General features: G+C 44.8%; 1 protein-coding gene across 2 annotated transcripts in view; it reads right to left on the minus strand.

Annotated features, from left to right (window-relative positions):
* The window catches only part of LOC116812189 (zinc finger protein 679), a 45,091-nt gene that overhangs the window by 16,104 nt on the left and 12,140 nt on the right, over window positions 1-16,847 (minus strand). Inside the window, exons 1-2 of one of the 2 annotated variants that reach the window (XM_058444538.1) lie at window positions 3,328-3,346; window positions 1,566-1,719 (exon numbers count right to left, since the gene is read on the minus strand). In XM_058444538.1, the coding sequence (XP_058300521.1) occupies window positions 1,566-1,604 (39 nt within the window). In that variant the 5' untranslated portion in view covers window positions 1,605-1,719; window positions 3,328-3,346. Of the gene's footprint in view, window positions 1-1,565; window positions 1,720-3,327; window positions 3,347-16,847 lie in introns of those variants that run through there. The other variant, XM_032757921.2, reaches the window with a different exon arrangement.

Raw genomic sequence — 16,847 nt, forward strand, 5'->3', positions numbered from 1 at the left:
GAATCACTTGAACTCAGGAGGCAGAAGTTGCAGTGAGCCAAGATCGTGCCGCTGCACTCCCAGCCTGGTGACAGAGCGAGACTCGGTCTCAAAAAAAAAAAATTATATATATATATTTGTTGAACAAACAAAGGAAGTAAGAACTAGGGAAAAGGCTGGGTGCAGTGGCTTACACCTATAACCCCAGCACTTTGGGAGGCCGAGGTGGCCAGATCACTTGAGGCCAGGAGTTTGAGACCAGCCTGGCCAACATGGCAAAACTCTATCTTTACTAAAAATACAAAAATTAGCCGGACGTGGTGGTGGGTGCCTTTAATCCCAGCTACTCAAGAGGCTGAGGCAGGAAAATCACTTCAACCCAGGAGGTGGAGGTTGCAGTGAGCTGAGGTCACACCACTGCACTGCAGCCTGAGCAACAGAGCAAGACTCTGTCTCAAAAAAAAAAAAAAAAAAGCAAGGGAAAGCCAGTTTCCTGTAGAGTGTAAAAATATTTAAACAGCAGGCAATTAGACTAAGGTGGATTGATTTTTCTCGGCTCTCACTAAAAAAAAAATTTAACTCAAATATATCTCTTATGGCCACGGGTGGTGGCTCATGCCTGTAATCCCAGCACTTTGGTAGGCCGAGAAGGGCAGATCATTTCAGGTCAGGAGTTCGAGACCACCCTGGCCAACATGGTGAAACCCCATCTCTACTAAAAATACAAAAATTAGCCAGGCACGGTGGCGGGCACCCATAATCCCAGCTACTCGGGAGGCTGAGGTGTGAGAACTGCTTGAACCCGGGAGGCAGAGGTTGCAGTGAGCCAAGATAGTGCCATTGCACTCCAGTAAGGACAACAGAGCAAGACTCCCTCTCAAAAAAAAAAATTGCATTTCTTGGAAATTACTATATTGAAGAAAAAAATTCAGGCCTAGTCAACCACAGACTGCTAATTAATCTGTGATGACATAGCCAAGAAATTTTCACCTGGATCTTACAAATAAGGAAACTACATAACTTTACCAAAGCAGTTACTGAATTTGGTTTCCTTCATCATGCAACTTATAACAGACTTCTTCAAGTCTCTCCCATGGACCACAACCCACAAATCGTAGCTGGGCGCTCTATGATTCTTGAATCACATTTTGATCAAATTGTCTAATATTTTTACAGTGACTCCTATACATTTCTAAAAGCAAAAATGAGGAACTAGGGACCCCAGGGACCACAGGTCTTTCCACTTATGAAGCCCACACCCTGAGTCAGGATTCTTCCCTGATGACTTTCCCATCCCTGTACAATCTGGGTGAGATGAGGCGCTGGGAGTGCAGAGCTGCCCAGAGAGGGCTCCAGCCCAGGGCAAAGCCACTGCAGAGGAAAAAGACAGAACTCCCAGGGTCCCAGCCGCTGGCCCAGGCACCATCTTATGGCTCGAGGGGACTAACAGCCCACCTGGGCCAAGGAGGATTTGGGTCCTCAGACTCCGGAGCTGACTGCGAGGAAGTTTGGGTCCTGCTACAGCCACTTTCAGCCGGTTCCAACCAGCCCCACCCCTCTCTCACGGTGACAGACCCAGCACTCACCATTTCTCGGCTTCCAGGGGATCCCGGTCTTTTAGCCATAAATCTGCGGATACCTGCAGAACACAAGGCCACAGTGGCTTGGCCTCTAGCAGCAGAAGGCACAGAGCAGTGAAGAGAAGAACTGGAGCTCTGGACTCAGAGAAACACAAAGGACCTGGAAAATTACGCAAGCGTCCTGTTCTCTCCAGCTGCACGCCTGATTGTACAGTTTCTAATATACGGCCCCTGATTGGATAAGGTTTCAGGACCCACCCTTCACGCCCTGAGTGACGAAAAATGTGATCAGACACTGGGCGAAACAAAGCAAAAATAACAGGCTAGGCTGCAGCCTTTACAGCCAAGCCTTCTTCCCTGATCTGAGCCAGGCCAACCCTAGAGGACATTTGCATTTAACCTTGCGTATAACGTCATATGCATTTATAAATGATATATAATACAGTTATTCATAAACTGAAAAAATATAATGACAATTATTTTAAAATTTCAGATTTTATGACCTTCCTTGCTGCGGATCCTTTGCAGTGATATGGTTTGGCTCCGTGGCTCCACCCAAATCTCATCTCAAATTGTAATTCATGGCCAGGCGTGGTGGCTCAGGCCTGTAATCCCAGCACTTTGGGAGGGCGAGGCGGGTGGATAACGAGATCAGGAGTTGGAGACCAGCCTGGCCAATACGGTGAAACCCTGTCTGTACTAAAACTACAAAACTTAGCCAGGGTGGTGGCGGGCCTCTGTAGGCCCAGCTACTCAGGAGGCTGAGGCAGAAAAATCGCTTGAACCCGGGAGGTGGAGTTTACAGTGAGCCCAGATCGTGCCATTGCACTGCAGCCTGGGCGAAAGAGCCAGACTCGGTCTCAAAAAAAAAAAATTGTATTTGCCACTTGTCAGGGCACAGACCAGGTGGGAGGTGATTGGATTATTAGGGGAGATTATCCTCATGCTGTTCTTGTGATAGTAAGGGAGCTCTCAAGATATTTTAAAACGTGGCATGTTCCCCATCCCCGGTTCTCTCTCTTTTTCCACCAAGTAAGGTATGCCTTGCTTTCCCTTCACTTTCTGTCATGGTCATGATTGTAGGTTTCCTGAGGATTCCTCAGGCATATAGAATTATGATTCAATTAAACCACTTAAAAAAAATTACGCAGTGTGAGGTATTTGTTTATAGCAGTGTGAAAACGGACTAATACATGCAGGCAGCCTGAGATTCCAAAAAGGAGGCAATCCTCTGCAGTAAAATATGAGCCACATGTAAATTTTGAATTTTCTAGTAGCCAAATACTAAAAAGTAAAAAAAAAAAAAAAAAAAAAAAAAGGTAGGGCCGGGCGCAGTGGTTCTCGGTTGTAATCCCTGCACTTTCAGAGGCCGAGGTGGCAGACCACCTGAAGTCAGGAGTTTGAGATCAGCCTGGCTAACATGGCAAAACCTTGTCTCTACTAAAAATACAAAAATTAGCCAAGCATGGTGACAGACACTTGTAATCCCAGCTATTTGGGAGGCTGAGGCAGGAGAATCGCCTGAACCCAGGAGGCAGAGGTTGCAGTGAGCCGAGATCATGCCACCGCACTATAGCCTGGTGACAGAGCGACTCTGTCTCAAAATAAAAAAGAAAGAAACAGGTGGAACAACAAGTGAAATTGATTGTAACAATTTAATCAGTCCAATAGATCCAAAATATTATTTTAATATGTGATTAGTATGTAAGGGTTAATAAAGCATATACATTTTTAAAGCTAAATATTTTAATGTAACCTTGTATTTTACCTTTCTAGCATATTGCAGTTCAGACCAGCCACATTCCAGCACTCTGTGGCCATGTCAGAGGCGTTTGAACCAGAGCAACTGCATCTAGAATAGGTGCTGGGTGAAATGGGGCTGACACCTACAGGACTACATTTCCATGAGGTCAGGCATTCTAAAACACAGGATAAATAGGAGATTGGCACAAGATACAGTTCACAAAGACCTTGCTGATAAAACAGTTTGCAGTAGAGAAGCCACAAAAATCCACCAAAACCAAGATGGGAATGAAGGTGACCTCTGATTGTCCTCACGGATCGTTACACGCTAATTATAAGGCATTAGCATGTGAAAGACATTCCCACCAGCGCCATGACAGTTAACAAATGCCATGGCACATCAGAAAGTTACCTTACACGCTCTAAAAAGAAGAGAAACACTCAGTTCTAGGAATTGCCCATCCCTTTCTTGCAAAACTCGTCAATAATCCACCCCTTGTTTAGCATATAATCAAGAAATAACTGTAAGTATTTTTAGTTGAGCAGCCCACACTGCTGCTATGTCTAAGGAGTAGCTATTCTTTTATTCCTTTACTTTCCTAATAAATTTGCTTTCGCTTTGCACTGCAGACTCGCCAAAAATCCCTTCCTTCCTTCCTTCCTTCCTTCCTTCCTTCCTTCCTTCCTTCCTTCCTTCCTTCTTTTCTTTTTCTTTCTTTTTCTTTCTTTTCTTTCTTTCGACAGAGTCCTGCTCAGTCACCCAGGCTGGAGTGCAGTGGCACCATCTTGGCTCACTGCAACCTCTGCCTCCTAGGTTCAAGAGATTCTCCTGCCTCAGCCTCTGGAGGAGCTCGGATTACAGGTGCACGCCACCATACCCGGCTAATTTTTGTATTTTTAGTAGAGATGGGGTTTCACCATGTTGGCCAGACTGGTCTCAAACTCCTGACCTCAAGTGATCCGCCCACTTTTGCCTCCAAAGTGCTGCGGTTACAGCCATGAGCCACCACCCCCAGCTCTGCATTCTTTCTTGTACGAGATCCAAGAACCCACTCTTCAGTTCTGGATTGGGACCAGTTCTGGAATGTTCTTTTCAGTGAATCACAAAAGGATGATACTAAGGAAACCCCCAACCCAAAGGAAATAGACTGAATCGCCAATTGGCTTTTTGTGAGTGGTGGCACACCCGGGTAAAGAATGGGATTGGGTTAATAGCCCAATTTAGGGGAGTTAGAGTGTCTCCTAAGACAGATAAGATAAAAGGTCCCTTTTAATAAAAGGCAAGAACACTTGACGAAACTTGTGTTTGAGGAGCAACTTCGAAAAGTTAGAGTCTTTCCTAAGATTTAGGGGGTGAGAGACCCCTCGCAGTAAAGTCCCTCTCAGCTAAGATTAGATTTGGCATTATGGAATGTTAACCACGATTGTCTTTGTGTTTGTTTGTTTGTTTTGAGACAGAGTCTCTTGTTGCCCAGGCTGGAGTGCAATGGCCAGATCTTGGCTCACTGCAACCACTGCCTCCCAGGTTCAAGCGATTCTCCTGCCTCAGCCTCCTGAGTAGCTGGGATTACAGGCACCTACCACCACACCCAGATAATTTTTGTACTTTTAGTAGAGACAAGGTTTCACCATGTTGGCCAGGCTGGCCTCAAACTCCTGATCTCAGCTGATCCACCACCTCGGCCTCCCAAAGTACTGGGATTACAGGCATGAGCCACCATGCCGGGCTTTGTCTTTGGATTAATCTGCCTTGCATTTTTTGCTGATGGCTGTGGCTGACAGAATTAGACGAGTATAGGATCATGGAACAAGGGGAGCTTTTTCCTCCCTAAAGTGGGAATCTTGAGAGCAGATGGGACTGCCAAAAAAGATTCTTTCACAACCAACAAGCGGCCACCTAAACTTTTGATTCAATGGGTGGGTCTTTCTCTAGTTTTCCTGAGCTGCTCGACTTTCCTACCCTACCATAAGCAATGCTTTCTCTCTCTCTCTCTCTCTCTCTTTCCTATCTTTTCTGTTACTCTGGGCCACCATCTTCCCCAAAGATCACATGTTGAAACTTCTAGTCAGAAGTCCCTGAAACAGGCCGGGCATGGTGACTCATGCTGGTAATCCTAGAACCTTGGGAGGCCAAAGCAGGTGGATCACCTGAGGTGGGGGTTCAAGACCAGCCTGGCCAACATAGCAAAACCTTGTCTCTACTAAAAATACAAAAATTAGCCAGGGTGGTGGCGGGTGCCTGTAGTCCCAGTTACTCAGGAGGCTGGGGCAGGGAGAACTGCTTGAACTTGGGAAGCAGAGGTTGCAGTAAGCCGAGATTGCACCACTGCACTCCAGTTTGGGAGACAGAGCGAGACTCTGTCTCAAAAAGCTAAAAAAAAAAAAAAAAAAAGAAAGAAACAAAAAAGAAGTCCCTGAAACAAACAACAACAAAATGGATGAAGTTTCCCTCTTGTTTTATGTTCTTGGGAGCTTGACCTTGTAGCCATGTGGCAGTATTTTCTCTTTGTTTCTACCATCAAGCATACAGAAATTTTGAAATTTCTGTTATAGTTAACCCTAAAAATGATCTTGAGCAGTAAACAACCTTTGCAAGCTCAAAACTGGCTGCTGGAGGCTTCTTCTGGGAGACTCCAATGAAGACTGCTCAGTGCTGTAGCTCAGTAGCTGGGCTTTGCTGTCTCGCAGTGGCAGCCTGAGTTCAGGGTTCAATTTCTGGCTTAGGAAATGAGTCGTTTGTGATTTGATATCTGCGTGAATATTTGCAGATTTGCTTTCCCTCCATGAACCATCCTGAATTTTCCTTTCTCTGAGCTACCTTTGAAGATTCTAGATTTTGTAAAAAGCGCTTGCCATCTTTTTGAAAATACCTTGTACACTTGTGTTTAGGTTCATAACCGTAGTTAAAGCTTATTGGTTTCAGGAGGCTGAGGTTACAGTGAGCCGCATTTGGCCACTGCACTCCAGCTGGGCAACAGAGAGAGAATCTGCCACAAAACAAACAAACAAACAAAAATATAACTTATTGATTTCACCTGGGAGGTTATGTTAGTAAAGTTCAAAAGTCAGAAATATTGGCAGTTTGGCATGGCTAAAGTCAAGTAATTAGAGAATTAAATAATTTTTTTAAAAAAGAGCATCACGGTTAAAAGTCAGCTTAATTATTATTACTATTATTATTATTTTGTGAGATGGAGTCTCGCTCTGTCACTCAGGCTGGAGTGCAGTGGCACAATCTTGGCTCACTGCAACCTCCGCCTACCGGGATCAAGCAATTCTCCTGCCTCAGCCTCCCAAGTAGCTGACATTGCAGGTGCCCACCACACCTGGCTAATTTTTGCATTTTTAGTAGAGACCAAGTTTCACCATATTGGTCAGGCTGTCCTCCAACTCCTGACCTCATGATCTGCCCGCCTCAGACTCCCAAAGTGCTAGGATTACAGGCTTGAGCCACCGTGTCTGGCCCAAAAGTCAATGTAATTAATTGCAGATATTCAAGCTCTAACAGCCTGGAACTCCTTGGAAAAAACAGAGGAGGTGCCACAATATGCATTTTGTGTGCAACTCGCAGGAGGTATTGACTCTGATCCTGAAGTTGGGCATGTGAGAGATTGTAAATTTTATCTCTGGACTTTTTCACAGACGTGATTGTGACATATACCTTCACTCAGTATCTGACTGATTTTTCTCTTTTGCCTAGGCCCCACCTTCAGTTTAGATTGTGAAATATACTTAGATTGAGTGCCTAGATAATGTGACTTTCCTGCCTGGGCTTTGCCCTCCCGGGGTATTGTGACATATTTCTGAGCCAATCACCTAGGCGTTGTGACTCTCCCTTTCTGCCTGGGCCAGTCCACAGGGGTTACTGTGAGATATCCTTAGGCCCACCACCTTTGTTATGTGACTCTTTTTTGCCTTGAATCTGTTTACAGTGATATGGTTACATATCACTGGGCCCATCACCTAGATGATGTGACTGTCTTCTACCTGGAACATGTTTACAGGGTGGATTGTGACATATTGCTTCTCCTAGCACCCAGGAGATGTGACTTTTATTGCCAAGACCCTGCCCATAGTAAAAATATTGACATATTGCTGGCCCAGCACCTAGTCTCTGCCCACAGGTGGGATGGTCACACATTAGGCCCAGCTGACAGCTATAATGAAGACTCGCATATGTGAACCCAGCCAATAGAAGAGATTTTAATTCTTCTAGCTAGGCTTAGACAAACAGGTAATGATCTGGGCCTGCTACATGTGCAAAGATCACACAATATATCACACTCATGCATATTCTGTAAAGTCTTTGGGTGATATAAAGAGTGTCATATCAGGGTCCAGCACAGAGGTAAAACTGTGACTCTTATGGGCACACCCAGCTGACAAAATTGTCTCCCTCACACACTGACAAAACTTACTGGTGAGGTACTAACTCTCATATGACAACACAATACACAGCTAGAATACTGACCATGCAATGTGGATCTGGCCAAAGGTCAGGTGGTGAGTCATAGCTGGACCCAGCTTACAGACCCAGCGATGACTCTTATGCCCGGACCCTGCTAATAGGAGAAGTGTTGACTCTCATAGCCGGGTTTAGGCCAAAAAATAAAATTCTGGCTTTTCTACTTAAAAAAAAAAAAAAATCACAGGTGATTACAACACACATGCATATTGTCTAAAGCCCTCAGATGGGACAGAGAGTGTTATAATAGGACCCAGCACAACACTGAGGTTGTGAGTATTGTATGCACATTCAGCTGACTGTTAAAATTGTCACCTTTACATAGGGAGAGAGCAAAATATTTCCTGAATCTCACAGACAGATACAGTCAACAGTTGGATCATGCCTGTCACATGTGGATTGAGCCACAGGAAGGATATTGACCAATTTCTGTAACCAGATTATAGGAACAAAAATGACTCCCTTGCCTGGACCTAAAAATTGGAGAGATGTTGACTGTCATGCCTGGGCTTAGGGCAATGGGTGTGATCCTACATTTGGGATTGTAACAAAAGCCTGGGCAAGCACAAAGGTCTCGAAGCAGATTGTGAGTCTCACATGTGCCATATAAAACCCGCAGGTGGTACAGTGTCATAACAGGGACCGGCAAACAGGTGAGATTCTGACTCTCATATGCATACCTGGCTAACAGTAAGAATTGTCACCCTCTCACATGAACACAGCCTTCGTAAAATGTCCTGAATCTCACACTCAGAGGCAGTCAAAAGTTGGAATTGTGACTTTCAGAAGTGAATGCAGTCCACAGGTAGAACGGTGACTCTCACACCAAGATTCAGCACCCCTGTGAGGCTGTGACTCCCCTACTGGGACACTGTTTATAAGTGGGGTTCGGGCTCTTATGCACAGAGCCAGTGCACTGTTGAGGTTGTGACTCAAGTACTTAAACACATATCCCAGGATACGTTGACTGTCATAAGTGAAGCCAGCACATTTGTGGAGTTTTAAATCTTATCCTTAAACCTTTCTGCAGGTGTGATTGTGACATATACCTTTTCCCAGCATCTGATTAATTTTACTCTATCGTCTGGGCCCAGTGTACAGTTGAGATTGTAACATATACCTGGGCCAGGCACAAAATTTATGTTCCTCTTCTGCATGAGCCCTGTCCTCAGGAGAAATTACAATATATCTCTGGGCCAATCATCAAAGTGAAGTGAGTCTCTTTTTTGGCCTGGGTCCTGTCCTTAGTTGGGATTGTGACCTATCACGGGACCTTTAATCCAGATGATATAACTCTTTATCCTGCGTTCTTATTACAGAAGGCATTGTGAAATATCTCTAGACCCATCACCTAGGTGATGTGACTCTGCTTTCCTGCCTGAACCCTGCCCACAAGAGGCATTGTGACATATCACTGGCCCCAGCTTCTAGGCGATGTAACTGTACTGCCTTGGCCCTGCCCATAGGGGGCATTGTGACATATCGCTGGGCCCACCACCTAGGTGATATGACCCTCCTGAATTGCCCCTGCACTAAGGGGAGATTTTGACCCTGCTCAAAGTGGCAATTTTGACATATCTCTGGCCAGCACCCAGGTGATGCAACCATTGTGCCTGGTCTGTCTCCGCAGTTGGGATTGGGAAATACACATGGGCACAGCTTACAGGTAGAATGATGACTCATACCTGAAGATATTTTGACTCTTGTAGTTAGTCTTAGGGCAAAAACTAAGGTTCTGGGTCTTCAACTTGTAGGACGGTCACAGACTATTATGACTTGCATGCACATTGTATGAAGCCCTCAAGTGCTACAGAGTGCCACAATAGAGCCCAGCACACAGGGAAAATTGTGACTGTTGTATGCAAACTCAGACAAAAGTAAGGATTTATCACCCTTCCACATTAACAGAACCTACTGTTAAGGTTCTGAATCACACACCAAGAGCCAGTAGAGTTGGAACTGTGAATCTCATACATCAATCCAATCGACAGATGAGATGATAACACCAAGTTCAGGATTTAGAACACCTGGGGGCTGTGCTTCCCCTATCAAAACGCAGTCTGTTGGTGAGATTTGGGCTCTCATGCATTGATTTAGTCCACTGTTGAGATTGACTTACATAGTTGAACTCAATCCACAAGAGGTGTTGACTCTTATACCTTTAGCTGGAAAATGTCCCAGATTGTGAATTTCTGCTATTAACTGGGTCCAGGTATTAGTTCCATTACTGTTCCTGTGAGCTGGGTTCAAAAATGAGTCACTGTCTCACCTGTGGCTGCATCGACATATGACAGTCACAATTGCAAGTCTGGATTGCATTTACATGTAAGATTTAGGACCTCACCAATGACCACTGACTGTTTGTGAGGGTGACAATTCTATCAGCTGGATGTGCATATGAGAGTCACAATGTCACTTTTGTTCTGGGTCCTGTTATGACACTGTATCACATGCAGTCTTCATACAATATGCCTCAGTATCATAACACACTATGTCCTTTATTTAAGTAGGAGACCCAGGACCTTGCCTGTTGCCCTAAGCCTAGATATCAGAGTTAAAATCTGTTCTCTTAGCTGGATCCAAGTATGAGAGTCATCATCTCACCTTTGAGCTGTGACCATTTATGTGTCACAATTTCACCTGTGGGCAGGAACCAGACATAAGAGTCATATCACCTGGGTGCCGTGTAAGTGATATGCCATAATTCTTACTTTGGGAAGAGTTCAGGCAACAGAGGAGAGACACATCACCTTTATGATTGGCCAAGTGATGGGTGAAAATCCTCTCTGGGAGCAGGGCCCATTCAGGAGAGTCATATCACCTAGCTACTTGGCCAAGCAATATATCACAATGCACCCTTTGCACAGGGCCAATACAGGACAGTTACATCACCAGGGAGCTGGGTCCAGCTATATGTCACAATTTCTTTTGTGGAAAGTGTCCAGTTAGAAGAATACAGTCACATCACATAGGCGATGGGCCTAGAGAAATGCCACAATGCCACTTGTGGGCTGGGCCCTGGGGGAAGGGTAAATTCACCCAGTACTGGGCCCAGCAATATGTTATGATGACAACTGTAAAACAGTTCCAGGCAAGAGAGGAGAATCACATCATCATGTTGACAAGCCAAGAAATATTTCACAATCCCCCCTGTGCACATGTCCCAGGCAGAAGACCTGAATTACCTTTTTACTTAGGCCAGTAATGTCACAATGCTTCTTCAGGGCAGGGCACAAACAAGATAGGACAGTCACATCATTAAGTGCTAGGCTTGGTGATATGTCATAACCTTACCTGTGGGCAGGGTCCAGGCAGGAAAGAAGATTTACATCACCTAGGTGCTCAGTAAAGAGATATATTACAATTCCTTTGAAGGAAGTGGCCAGACAAATTAGTCACATCACGTAGGTGCTTGGCCCAGGTATAAGTCACAGGATATCTGTGTGTTGAGACCAGAAGGACTATCAAATTACTAAGGTTCTAGGTAGAAGTGCATGTCACAATGACACGTGCAGGAAGACCCAGGAATGAGACTCCCAATTCAACACATTTTCCCACTGCAAGTGTAAGAGTCAACAACTCCTGAGACTTAGGCCCAAGTACATGAGTCACAATCTCAACAGTGGATTGCTTCCTCTCATGAGAGCCCCAATCCCTTCTCCAAGCTGCGTTCCAGTAGGGGTGTCACAACCTCAATGGTGTGCTGAATCCTGGTTGGAGTGTCCCCACTTCACCTGTGGACTGGATCCGTATATGAGAGTCACAATTACAACTCTTAACTGCCCCTGGGTTTGAGATTCAGAACCTCAATCATGAGCTGTGTACACATGGCATGTGACAATTTCTGCTTTTGGCTGTGTGTTCATACAAGACTCTCAATCTCACCTGTGTTCTGGGCCCTGTTATGAGACTGTCTGTACCACCCATGGGATTTATTGGATATGCATGGGTGTCATAATCCTTTGTGATCTTCATACAAGTAGAAGACCCAGGACCTTACCCATTGCCCTAGGCCTATCTATGAGAGTCAAAATCTCTCTCTTTGGCTGGGCCTATGTGTAATGCCTGTAAGCTGGGTCAAAGTATATGTCACCATCTCAACTGTGGGGATCTATGGGCAGGTGCAGTGAGAGTCGAGATGGGAGGAGGGTTTTGAGGTCCTCTGTCAGGATGTAATTGTTATTGTTTTGGGGCTGTTTTTAGATATTGTCAAATAAAATCAATTTATATGTAGGTATGAAATAACTTTATTCTAAAGTAGTGTTGTGGCTGGGCACAGTGGCTCATGCCTATAATCCCAGCACTTTGGGAGGCCAAGGCAGGTGGATCACTTGAGGTCAGGTGTTCAGGACCAGTCTGGTCAACATGGTGAAACCCTGTCTCTACTAAGAATACAAAAATTAGCTAGGTGTGGTGGTGGGCGCCTGTAATCCCAGCTACTCAGTAGGCGAAGGCAGGAGAATCGCTTGAACCGTGGAGGCACAGGGTGCAATGAGCAGAGATCGCACCCCTGTACTCCAGCCTGGAGTGAGTGAGACTCTGTTTCAAATAAAATTAATAGTGTTGCAATGGGGGAAGCACCAAACATAATATCTACATACGTCTCAAAGTTAGGCTGAAAAGGGCTGTCATTCACATGGAGGAGCAAGAAAGATTAGAAAGAAGGTGGGAGAGGAGGGCAGAATGGAGGGTGGAAAAATCAATGCAATAGGGAATGTTGCACCCTGAAGTCAGCCTGTTCTTGGGAGGGACATGAAGAGGGGTTGTATGTTTGCTCAGACTGGAGGTGGAGCAGAGTCCAGGGGTCTGGGGGAAAGATAAAAACTTAAGCAAAGTTTGCTCAACAGGTATTTTCTTGTGAACCCTGAAGACAAAATTATTTAATTGTGTGTGAAGAACAATAGTAATGATCCTGACCATCAGTCATAATGGTAAGGATCTTTCTTCGCAGTAAGTGGTTCTTACAGAACACAAAGCATTAGAGAGTTTTCTTAATTGTAGCTATTTACCAGGACTCACCATCCACCCTGTCTTTCTCTCCCACTTTTCTGTGCCCTATACATTTTTTTCCAATTGGTATTTTCTGAATTATATTATTTATAATAACCTGGTAAAGTTCTATCAAATTTATGAGTAGTTTTATCAAATTATTAAACTTCAGGGAGAAGTTTAAAAAAGCCCATAATTTATAGATAGCAGCTTATAGGCGTAGATGGGCCCATGATGCCTGTCACTGATGTGTGCATTGGGGACTGTATTGAGGAACTGAGTCCTGATGTGGTCGGGTCCATGGTGACTCTTGATTCTGTCAGAATTGAGTTGCTGAACACCCAGTTGGTTTTGAAGAGTTGGCTGGTGTCAGCAAATACCGTGTATTTCGTCTAAAAAGAAAGACATCACTGCAGCCTTGGCTGGAGGGAGACTGTGAGTCTTTGGGGGAATGGAGACTCTATTCTTCAGCATACAAGCTGTTGCACTGTGAATTGTCCTGTGATTCTATGTCTCATCCGGGTTCAGGGGGAACTGAGAACTCAAAGGAAAGCAGTTCTGAGGGCAGACTCCTCTCCCTACCTTGCTGCTAGAAAGTGATTCCTGCACACTCACACCCATGCACACTGGGCAGTGATGTAGCTACACTCCTCCCATGACAAGGCTTCACCTTCAGAAATTGTGCTGAGATTACTTCTGCTTCTAGAGTTTTCCACCTATAGGCTACGTAAGTGCCCAGAGGATTCATGGCTTCTTTTTATGCCCAGATCTTGAATCTGCACCAGTGACCCGTTTTCTCCACTAGCCTAGGATTCTGGGTCATCCATCCCTCCCATCTGCCTGCATGCACACATTTATAAGTCAGAGCTATCTTGCCTGGACCAGTCTCTGTAGCCCTAACCAGTCTTTTCACCAACTGTGTACTGTTCCCTACCCATAGGTTTCTTTCTTTCTTTCTCTTTCTTTCTTTTCTTTTCTTTCTTTCTTCCTTTTCTTTTCTTTTTCTTTCTTTCTCTCTTTTTCTTTCTTCTTTCTTTTTATTTTTTCCTTCTCTCCTTTTTTCTTTCTTTCTCTTTCTTTCTTTTTCTTACCCTCCTCTCCCCTCCCCTTCCCTTCCCTTCCTTCCCTAGTTTCACTCTTGTCGCCCAGGCTGGAGTGCAGTGACAGGATCTTGGCTCACGGCAACCTCTGCCTCCTGGGTTTGAATGATGATTCTGCTTCAGTCTCCCAAGCAGCTGGAATTACAAGTGCGTGCCACTATACGTGGCTAATTTTTGTATTTTTAAGAGACAGGGTTTCGCCATTTTGGCCAGGCTGGTCTCAAACTCCTGATCGTAGGTGATCCACCCACCTCAGCCTCCACAAAATACTGGGATTACAGGAGTGAGGCACTGTGCCCTGCCCCCATATACTTTTTATATCAGGTTCTCTTATTCTGCCTTTTTTTTTTTTTTCCACAAAAGCTCTTTCACAAACTCAAAACCACACCTCTGGTGCCTAAATACAAACCCTACTGGAACTCAAATGATGATGAGTTCAGGATAAATTTTTTGGGCCTGCTTATTGTAAGCATAAATACAAAATAAAAATAAGACAATCATTCAACTTCAAAATTAAAAAAAGAATTTACTCATTTTTTTTTGACAGAGTCTCATCCTGTTGCCCAGGCTGGAGTACAACGGCTCAATCTCAGCTCACTGCAACTTCTGCCTACTGAGTTCAAGCAATTCTCCTGCCTCAGCCTCCCGAGTAGTTGGGATTACAGGTGTAAGCCACCACACCTGGCTAATTTTTGTATTTTTAGGAGAGACAGGGTTTCACCATGTTGGTCAGGCTGGTCTCGAACTCCTGACCTCATGATCCACCCACCTTGGCCTTCCACAGTGTTGGGATTACAGGTGTGAAGCACTGCGCCTGGCCTCTTCTTTTTTAAAAAAGAAAATTTTTTTAATTTAAATACCTTTTATATGTAAATTCTTTCTCTGCTTCTTATCTTTTTGTGTGTCTTTTAAGTATCTATGAAATGTATCTCTGCTCTAATTTTTTTTTGCACCTTATCTTTGTATTTCATTTATTATTATTATTATACTTTAAGTTTTAGGGTACATGTGCACAATGTGCAGGTTTGTTGCATATGTATCCATGTGCCATGTTGGTGTGCTGCACCCATTAACTAGTCATTTAGCATTAGGTATATCTCCTAATACCATCCCTCCCCCCTCCCCCCACCCCACATCAGTCCCCGGAGTGTGATGTTCCCCTTCCTGTGTCCATGTGCTCTCATTGTTCAATTCCCACCTATGAGTGAGAACATCTCTGCTCTAATTTTTATTCCTTTTTCTTCTTTCCTTCCTCTCTCTCTCTTTCCTTCTTTCTCTCTCTTTCTTCTTTCTTTCTTTCTTTCTTTCTTTCTTTCTTTCTTTCTTTCTTTCTTTCTTCTTTCTTTCTCTTTCTTTCTTCATGGAGTTTCACTCTTGTCGCCCAGGCTGGAGTGCAGTGGCATGATCTCGCCTCATGGCAACCTCCGCCTCTCAGGTTCCAGCGATGCTTCTGCCTCAGCCTCCCGAGTAGCTGGAATTACAGGCTCGTGCCACCAGGCCCGGCTAATTTTTGTAGTTTCAGTAGAGATGGGGTTTCACCATTTTGGGCAGCCTGGTCTTGATCTCCTGACCTTAGGTGATCCACACACCTCGGCCTTTCAAAGTGCTGGGATTACAGGCGTGAGCCTCCTAGCCTGGCCTATTTCTTTTTGTTATGCTAATGCTGGGATTATTTAGTTGTTCTTTTTTGAGTATTTTGTGGATTAAAGTTATGTTTTTTATTTGACATCTTTTCCTTTTTCTTAATATAGCAATATAGTACTACAAATTTCTGTTTTAGAACTGTTTTGTGGGTTGTCTTTTTTTTTTTTGTATCTCAGAAGTTATCATATGTTGTTTCTATTTTCTTTTTTCGTCAATATACTTTCTGATTTCCCTTTGGTTTTTCTCTTTGACCCATGGGTTGTTCAGGAACATTTTTTTTTTTTTTTTTACAGCAGTTTTTTATTTAAAAACAAATTTCAGTATACAATCCAGTAGGTTTTGGTACATTCAAAAAGCTGTGTGGGCTGGGCACAGGGGCTCACGCCTGTAATTCCAGCAGTTTGGGAGGCCGAGGCAGGCAGATCACTTGAGACCGAGAGTTCCAGACCAGCCTGGCCAACATAGTTATGAAACCCGGTCTCTACTAAAAATACAAAAATAGCCGAGGATGGTGGTGCATGCCTGTAATTCCAGCTACTTGGGAGACTGAGGCAGGTGAATCCCTCTCTCTCTCTCTCTCTCTCTTTTTTTTTAATTTTTTTTGCACACAAAAACAATAAACATTTTCTAAAAATACATACAAACAAAAAGATGCATATCAGACATATTAGGAAGGTTGCACATGGGAAGTCGGGGAATAGAAATGGGGGGTGGGAGTTAAAATAAACGTGAGAGGGACTTTATATGGATCAGTGATAATAACTCAATCCTCAATTTGACAAAGAAGAGGGAGAAGGAAGAGGAAGAAAAAGAAAGTGGGATAAAGGATCAGAAAGGGCAGAAAATAGAAAAAATTAGAGTATGACTCCAGGGTAGACCTGTTTTGTTGTCACTGAGTTGGTTGGTTGGTTTGTCTGTTGTATTTTTCATGTTTCGCCATGTTGGCCAGACTGGTCTCGAACTCCTAGCCCGAAGTGATCAACCCGCCTCGCCCCCCAGAGTGCCGGGACCACAGGCGTGAGCCACCACGTCCAGCCCCCACATTGCTTCTGGCCTCCGTGGTAGACCTCAGAGACGGAGCGGCCGAGCAGAGGTGCTCCTCACTTCTTCCCAGAAACGGCGCGGCCGGGCAGAGGCGCTCCTCACTTCCCAGAAGATGGGTGGCCGGGCAGAGGGGCTCCTCACTTCCCAGACGATAGGTGGCCAGGCAGAGGCGCTCCTCACTTCCCAGACGGGGCGGTCGGGCAGAGGCGCTCCTCACTTCCCAGACGATGGGTGGCCGGGCAGAGGCGCTCCTCAATTCCCAGACAATGGGTGGCCGGGCAGAGGCGCTCCTCACTTCTTCCC

This window comes from Hylobates moloch, unplaced genomic scaffold, assembly GCF_009828535.3.
Source record: "Hylobates moloch isolate HMO894 unplaced genomic scaffold, HMol_V3 SCAFFOLD_1, whole genome shotgun sequence".
In the NCBI taxonomy this organism is placed as follows: domain Eukaryota; kingdom Metazoa; phylum Chordata; class Mammalia; order Primates; family Hylobatidae; genus Hylobates; species Hylobates moloch.